Genomic DNA, 9,180 nt, shown 5'->3' with positions numbered 1-9,180 from the left:
CAGGTTTACTTTCCTTTTACCGCTCACTTGGTACTTCCTGTACATAATGTGACACCATTTTCTGTCTGTGTCCACCAGTGCGACATACTGTATGTCTATGATGTTCTACCTTTGCGTGGATTCATTTTGTTTTAAAATACTTGACATATTTTGTTTAGAAGTATTTTTCTATTCTAAATTATTTCATAAAGATTAAGTACTGATTTCATATCTTTATTTTCTGGTCAAGTTCATGCTTCTTTTGGTAGGTGTTACAAGCTGGCTATGTGCATGAGACCTTTATTTTTTAGAACATACTTGTTGCTGTGAATGTTCTGTTAGATGTCATATGTATGGATATGTGATGCCCTGGCCTATCAGGTCGTCACAGGGTATTGTGCAATCTGCCCTTCAGCACAGTATCCAATCCTCCTTGGTTACGGATTTTCTTTGGTATTGCTAAGATCAGAGCCAGTCAAAACCCTAGGAACACTTTACACCACACCCACCAGACACAGCATTGGGGGGCCTGAAGGGAATAGGGCCGCCCACTTGGGGGGTTGGTAGGGGAAGTGAAAAAGTGAAAGGAAAAGTAAAGAGAAGTGAAAAGGAGTGGAAGAAGTAGGAGGTAGAGCGTGACTCTCTGAGAGGGAGAGGTCACAGGTGAGGAGCAGGGCTCCTGAAGACTCCTAGGTGGCAGACGATGGTCTGGCCTGGTAGGAGCTGGAACCCCGGTCACAGGGGATCGTGTCAAGGGGCACGGATTGCCGAGGAGGGCAGCTGGCGGCCTTGAGCCATCTCCGGGCAGGGTCCAGGGCACGATGGGGTACGCAGACCCTAGGCCGGGAAGTAGCTTCAAGCATCCTGGTAATTTAGCCGACGAGGGTGAAGTCTTCGAGATTCATCCCTCACCCGCTCCAAAGTCAGGGTACTAGTGCACCGATGGGATAGGACTTTTGCCAAAAACACAGTCCATCAAATCCCAACCGTGAACCCTGAGAGAAAGCTCACTCCGTCTCCGTTCGCCATATGAGTGAGCGGGACCCGATTAGTTCCATACTATAGGGTCCAACAGTGAGAAGGTGCCACGGAAAAGGTCACAGGCTAACAAGCAACACCAAGGGCACAGATCCAAGCGTGCTCCCTCCTGGCTGCAGCGGTGCCCAGAAATCTGGTTTACAAGCTGTCGGTGTCAGTATTCTTGGACTGAGTGAGTACGCAGAAACCCTTTCCCTTCCCAACGGCACCCCTTCACTGCTATCACCGGGCTCCCGGGCACACAACCCCCTACCCTCAGAGGGGTTAAACACCTTGCTGCCATACCACCGCCACCGGGCCCCCCCCCCCACAGTAGCGGTGGTACTCCACCTTACCACGCACCGTGGGTGGTGTCACGAACTTCTAACTCCCCTGTTCATACTCCCTTTTTCAAACGCGAGTGTCCAACGAATCCCTGGGTTCGGAGTCCCCTTGAGCCACCGCGGTTCTGGACCCGAGTGGCTCGGCCGCTGACACGGGGGCGGTACAGATATACTCCCTTAGAATCACTGCTTGTAGAAAAGAATGATTTAACTAAAGAGCAATTGAGCTATGAAGCGTTAAAGATATTGTCCAGTCTCTAAACAAAATTTGCAGGCATTCATAATATCAGGCATTCTTACCTGCGCAACCCCTGTGGATCTAGCAGAGGCCTTTCTGTGCTGGGATCGGAAGTGAGGATATCCCGCTCTTCAGGAACCTAATTGCCCAGTCTCAACAAACATTTATCCCTGCAGCACTGGAAAAAATATATAGCTTTATTATGGGGACTAAAAGTTAGCATTCTACTTGTTTGGAATGATTAGTGCTATATTCATCATATAAGTGGAAATAGTGGTTTATAAGATTTCTGAATGAAGTGCCCTTTATTGTACTCCACCTATCAAAAGCAAAGCATGAGGACATGTGAGCACACTCTAAAGACATGGCTTGTATCTTCTGGTGAACACATGCCATAGGTTAAGGACCTAGGGTGCAGTTGGTTATTAGATATCCTTTACTTCATAAAGCAACAATAATCTAAAGTGCCAGTTTATACCTTAAAAACATCAATTTTTATTAAATTTGCTTGTTTTTATCATGTTACATAGTATTTCATATATATCTTCCTCAACATTAAAATTGCAACACCAAGAAGGAAAAGTGGTGTAATTATAGCTATCAGACGAATTGATAGACATGTTAAAGAGGCTGTCCACTACTTTTACAGTGATGGTCTATTCTTAGGGTAGGTCATCAATGTCCGACACTTCGCTCCCCCGCTGATCAGCTGTTCTCGCTCCCTGCGGCAGCAGCAAATAGCCGGAAATGCTCAGTTTCAGAGCTGCTCCATTTTATAATAGTGGCCACTGCCAGGTACTGCACATCTTCCTCCTATAGATTAAAATGCGAGGCACATGTGCAGTACCCAGCCGCGGTTTCCTAAAATAAGACCTCCCCCAAAAATAAGCCCTAGCAGGGATTTTAAGCATTTTCGGAGCATGGCTTAAATATAAGCTTTCCCCCGAAAATAAGCCCTAGTCGCAGTTCAATAATGAAGTGTCCATGCAGCTAAAAAAGTTAAAGATACTGCAGGACACTTCATTATAGAAAGCGGACACCCTGTAATCACACTCACCCGACGCTGAGCGGCAGGACCTGTAGCGATCGCACACCCACACACATCACACACACAATCACACATCACATCACACACACAATTACCCTACAAATTGCTCACACACATTCACCACATCCAGCGATACCGATCCTCAGAAGCCGTGCGGTGGAGCGCAAGGACCTGGGACACGTGACTTCCTCCCATCCCTGCGGCCGGGGTAGATGCTAGAATGTATGGGCTCCTGACAGGTATAACTTAATGGACGCACTCTGTACCGCTGGATGGATGGAGTGTGTGTGTGTGTGTGTGTGATATCTGATGTGTGTGTATGAGTGTCTGTGTTATGAGTATGTGTGTGTCCTCCAGCAGCAGGAGGCAGCATGCAGCATGCTTGCTGGCAGTGGCTGCCAGAGATCACAGGGAGGACTTCGGAGTCACTCAGCTGTCCGGGGTCTGGTAAGTATGAGTCTCCTGCTCATGATAACACCCAGCCAGGCTGTCACGATGTGACTGTAGGAGACCAAGGGACTGGGGTTCCTAGGCTGTCCCACGTGAGAGGGGTGCCTAGGCTATCCCTAACCTAAGGGTTACCCCTAATGGTGGAGATGCCTGAGTCATGTGCGTGGCTATGCTCCTGACCACAACTAATCTGATTCCCCCTCCCACCAAGGAAGGAAGGGGCAGAAGTAAGATGGAAACACAGATAAAGACGGACAGGGGAAAACCAAAACTCTGAAACACTGCAAATTCACAGGAACAAACAATGAGAGACTCAAGAGAAAAGCAAGATCAGGAAGGTAGCAAAAAAACAACCATGGCTAACTCTACAACCACACACAGCAGCAAATAATATAACCACCAGTTAGTCTGGATCCCAACACCTCACCAGAACAGCTTAGATAAACTATAGCTAGCATACAAGGAAGGATCTGGCCAGCTTATATAGGAGGAGAGCAGATGTTATTGAATCCCCCTACAACATGTGGATCCCAACACCTCACCAAACCAGCTTAGATAAACTATAGCGGGCACAGAAGGAAGGATCTAGCCAGCATATATAGGAGTCGAACAGATGTTATTGAATCCCACTACAACATGAGGATCCCAACACCTCACCAGACCAGCTTAGATAAACTATAGCTGGCATACAAGGAAGGATTTAGCCAGCATATATAGGAGGGGAGCAGATGTTATTGGCTCCCCCACAACATGTGATCAAAGGAGACTCACAAGCAGACCAGCAGGGATTAACTCTTGCTAGCTTGCCTATGAACTTCCAATCTGTTGGTCGATGCCCAAGTCTGCCTGCACTCATCACAGACATAAGAGAAGTTATTAGGCGGAGTGTCAGAATCTGAAATCTAAACAGATCCAGATGCCACCATGACAGTCAGCGATGTTTGTAAATACCTCTGTGTGAACCTGTCATTGCTTTGTTTAAAAAATGGTTAATGGGACACTTTTGAGAAATGACCTTACTACTGGTTCTGCAAACAAATACATTTACCACCAAGCTTTTTCCAAACTGCCTCTGCAGCCATTTTTCAACAGGACAATGCTTGTGTTCATGCTACTGTGAGCAGTCTGTATGGTCTAAATGTGCTACCATGACTTGCAGCATTTCGGGGCGTCTTCTATCTAAGACGTTAAAGGTCAACATTTAAAAATGGAACTGCCAGCAGTGGATTTTGATGATTTGCATGCCCAAGTGCATTCAGCATGCAGAACAATGCTCAAACAAACAATGAATCCCTTACTAATAGTACGGTAGACATGGCGTGTAAGTGCTTGTATTTCTGCTTGTGGTGCTCATACTCAATGCTGAATAAATCAAGGTGTTTTGAAAATCTTGTTTCCATGTTTTCATCATTTGCATATCATTAAATGTCTATCGATCCTGTGATTTCCATAATGCTATGACTTTTATTTCTCAGTGTTGAAATTTTAATATTGAGACGTCTACTGTATATATTGTGCACTGGAAATAAAGGGTTGTCCTAAAAATGAGCCCATGGCAGTCTAAGGAATAATAAAAAAGCTATACTTACCACCCTGACAGGCAAGATCATTCGGAGGGGTATGTCAAGATTGAATCAGTCAATCAATGGCCAAGGATCATCAAAGGCAGCCTTTACAATAAAAAGAACTAGTTAAAATGAATAATAAAATATGTAAATTGTAATATATTTAAGCCAAAAAAGTACAGAAAAGTTACAACATATCTCAATATCATCTTTATTTTATGTATATATTTATTTTTTTAAAAGCATAGCACTCAGACAATACAAAAGAAAGTGCTACTCTGTGAAAGTGATGAAATCATGACAAGACCCAGCAGTCTGTTACCACACCTACTTTCAAGCAAAGTTGGCAAGAAAAAAAAAGTTTCAAGTGAGCAAACCAGTTGGGATTTACCAAGTCAGAAAACCAGCAATGATTCCTGCCGCCCCACCTCGTCTCCTCTGATTTATATTACATTCAGCCGAGAACAAAGCCAACAGTGTCACCTCCTAGTTCACCTGGCGGATGTGCTTCAAGCTGAGCACCGGAGGAAAAAGACAAGAGAATGACACAAGGTGGGTCACATCGAGCACAAATTCAGGTTGTTGTGATGCAGGAATATATTAGGAATTCTATTGACGTATGAATAAAGTGGAAGGTAACTTATAAAGACTGTAAGGTTTGTGAAGCTTTACGTATACCTATAGTAAAGCAAATGAGGGCTGTCCATGAAGGTTTTATTTAATTAATCCAACAGTGCAGAGTAGAGATACCAGTCACAATGTGGTCCAGTTGTCTGAAGGGTCTTCTGCTACATAATGTTTAGAAATTAAAGTTTGTGCTTGTGTCGAGGGCCAAGTTTACGTAGGGAGACATACAGGCAATTTCAGTTTTCCAGATTTGTCCTGATGAGGAGCAAACACTCCAAAACACGTGTCTGCAAATTGGTTTTCTTGATTGGATTCTTATCCTAAGTCATGTGGCAAGGCCCCCTAAAAGGTCAATATTGACTTTTAGGATTGCAACTGCCAATAGATGGCACTAGTGTTCCTGTCCTCTTTATCTCTGAAGAGGTTACGTGCATACTACCAGATAAAAACACCAGCTCATGAAAGTTGCTCTCAAAGCAGTTATATGATTTATCAATTGTTTATGTCCCTTTTCTATTCATTGGATTCCCAGAAATGATATTTACATTACAGAGCTAGGAGTGCTTTGTCTATGGAGTGAGGTAAGACTCATATTAACTTACCAGGCAGAGATTTGGCAAATATGCCATCTTCACACTATGGTATTTAATGTACCAGCACCAAAGAATTAAAATGGAGTAATTCTGCTGAACAAAAGATAGCTTGCAGATACATTCTCGAGGTATATACCTATGTGCTAGCTATATTGAAAGTCATGATTCACTCCAAATTTGGTTATTTTTTTTTTTTATAGAAATTTGGGACTAGTTTACCGATCTACTGTTGTGACAGATCCTGGATCCACCGGAGGATCCTCTGTTATTCTCTATGCATTTTACTATTAAATGCTGGAAAAACAAAACAATGGCAGCTTATGTAATTACTTCTCTCTCATATACAAAATGTATTTCTGTTCATTGGTACTAATGCAATGGGCATCAATGGAGACATAGTGGGTATCAAGCTGGCTCTGCTGTAAAATCGTTATGAACAGACTGATTTACCAATGCAGCTTTTACTAGGAAAAATAATATTTATTAATAATTGTAATGTAAAGACAGAGAAGATGCTTTGAAGTTATAAAAGACGAGCTACAACGGATAACAGGATTAAAAGAATCACAATTATTTAGTGTAGAGAAGACACTTCCAAGGAGGGCATGATAAAATTGTACAAGTACAGAAATAGCCTATACAAAAGTATGATCAAAAACTGTTTTTTGTAAAACCCCATCAAAAGACAATTAGGCATTATTTCCATTTGGAGAAAAAAAGGTTGACTCTCCAGAGTAGACAAGCCTTCTTTACCATGAGAGCTATTATTCTGTGGAATGGTCTACCTCGGCTGCTCATAGTGGGAACCATAGATGGTTTCAATAAAGGCTTAAATGCTTTTTTAGACAAAAATAAGCTAAATACTTAATTAGTTAAATAAAAATCTTGTTCTGAGCGTTGTTCCAGTTGATCAATTTTTGGGATCCAGAAGGAAAAACCTGCTTTTTGGGCAGGCTGATTTATACATTATATATGTATACCCCACTATAGACCTAATGAGGTATAGATCTATATTTATGGGGTACGGTATATATAGTTTTATACCCCATTACTTTTATCCTCTCCCATCCCCATCGATTGGTTAACCTTGATAGAAATGAACAGTTCAGTTCATGTTGTCCTTATCCGATGTCCAGTCCAGTCCTCTGTGGCAGCTAGTCTTATGTTCCATGTTCTTCATTTTCAGTACAACCTCCTGGGTTCCTCTGTCTCTCACTAAGTCTCACGTGGCAGCATGACACGTTGTGCAGCGCAAATCATGACATCACCTCAGGCCTACCGAGTAGGCCTCATATTATCGGGCCTAGTAAGTGCTGGCCTAATAGACTGACAAACCAGAACAGTACAACCTAAATGGATTGCGTCTAGGATTAATTAATCTCTGTGAATGGACAAGCAAATAATACATAGTGAGGCCACGAATGCTGTGGTTAGCATAAAAAATTCTATGGTTAGTATATAAATATCAAATAAATCTTAAAGTGTAATTAATGTTTAGAATTCTGCACAGATTTCACGTCTCTCTTCTGGCAGACAGGAGGCTGTGATGATGGGTTTCAGTGATGATCTCATCCAGCAATTATTTCTAAGCTTTAGAAATGGTTTCACTGCGTACTGTGCAGTGTCGAAATATATCATCCTTGGTCAACAGAATATCGGAGCTGTTTGGAAAAACATTAGCCATTGTTCACATTTTCTAATAAATTATCTGCACCCTGTGAAGCTTTGGGGGAACCAATGTCAATGAAGAAGAAATAGTACTGCTCCATACTGCACATAAGGGACTAGATGAATGACTTCTGTGCACAACTGCTCATGTATCTTATGACTTGTGTCTTATTGTGATCAACCCATTTCATAGTTCATGGCCCTGATTTTGGTATAAATACCATTTGCAACATCTCATTTGCTTTGCAACACTTGTAGTTGAGCAAACAAAATAGCATATTTTGGTGTTCCACCAGCTTTTTGTTTTATTAAAGTGAGTGAAGCTTAGCCAGTAAGATGGTGAGACCAAGTACGGCCACAAAAGTGTTGCTAATTACAACATAAATGTATGCCGATCTTGGACTAGAGGATAGTTCTTTTGGTTGTGCACAGCCACCTAAGACGAAAGAATTTGGTGCATTTTACACCAGCGCGCTCTTCATTAGGATTGATGAGCAAAACAATAATCTTGATGTATCAAGTCTTAATCTATAGAAAATTAAGTTACTTTTCAAGTACATTGGATTACTAACCTGCATTGATACTGCTTTACTAAATATTTTATAGTCCAGAGCTGATGTTCTACAGGTTGATACAAGCAATAGCTAACAACATTGTCGATAAACACAGTCCTACAAGTTTAGCGGAACTCCCATAATATCATGAGATGATTAGATTCTCATACATGAGATTGCTATAAACTGACTGGTGTAAATATTACACATCATCAGAACAAGCTCTGTTTGGATAATGAACAAGCAAGTAATGATTGATGACTAGAGCTCTGAATTGTTGTGAATACAGAATGGGGCTAAATTATGGGCTGAAAGTAAAAATCGATACACGATAAGCAATACATGGCGTGCATGTGCTGGCTCTCTCCATTCATTGCTATAGGTATTCTCAATACAACTGAACAAATGCGCTCAGCTAGAAAGCATCAAGAATACAGTAGAGCGCAACGGCATATGCGCCACCACCTCTCCACTCACCAGTGGTTGGGACCCTGTTTCCAGCAGACATTTATGGAATATCGCGTAGATCTGCCATAAATATCTTTTGAAACAACAACTTGGTGGCACTCACATCTATCAGATTTTTATGGCATATCCTGATGATAAACAGTCACTGCCGAAAGTGCTGGCACCCTTGAAATTATTCCAGAAAAGAAAATAGTTCTCCCTGAAAATTATTACAATTATCCATGTTTCATTATAGACACGTTTATTTCCTTTGTGTATTGGAACAATACAAAACAAACAGATAAAAAAAGGCAAATTGGACATAATTTGAAATAAAACTCCAAAATGGGTTTGAGAAGATTCTTGGCACCTTTCTGAAAATTGTGGTTACACAACCTTGTTTCAAACATGTGATTCTCATTCAAACTCACCTGGTAAGTAACGTTTGTGTGCAATATGGAAATCACAACTGAAACCAGATAAAAAATGGAAAAGTTAACTCAATCTTTGCATTGTGTATCTGTGTCTGTCACACTAATCATGGAGTGCAGAAAGAGGAGAAGAAAACTATGAGGACTTGAGAACCAACATTTTTGAAAAATATCAACAATCTCCAGGTTACAAGTCCACCACCAGAGATCTTGATATTT

The 9,180-nt window shown here is 41.7% G+C and overlaps 1 protein-coding gene across 1 annotated transcript in view; it reads left to right on the top strand.

The window, feature by feature from the left end:
• The first annotated feature begins 5,049 nt into the window (after positions 1-5,049).
• LOC142311397 (protein-glutamine gamma-glutamyltransferase 5-like) overlaps positions 5,050-9,180 on the top strand; it is a 58,988-nt gene continuing 54,857 nt past the window's right edge. Inside the window, exon 1 of the mRNA XM_075349780.1 lies at positions 5,050-5,193. Within this exon, the coding sequence (XP_075205895.1) occupies positions 5,184-5,193 (10 nt within the window). The 5' untranslated portion in view covers positions 5,050-5,183. The remainder of the gene's footprint in view (positions 5,194-9,180) is intronic.

This window comes from Anomaloglossus baeobatrachus, chromosome 5, assembly GCF_048569485.1.
Source record: "Anomaloglossus baeobatrachus isolate aAnoBae1 chromosome 5, aAnoBae1.hap1, whole genome shotgun sequence".
Taxonomy (NCBI): Eukaryota; Metazoa; Chordata; class Amphibia; order Anura; family Aromobatidae; genus Anomaloglossus; species Anomaloglossus baeobatrachus.
Note: the sequence above shows the minus strand (reverse complement) of the source record. Positions and strands in the feature narration are given on the sequence as shown.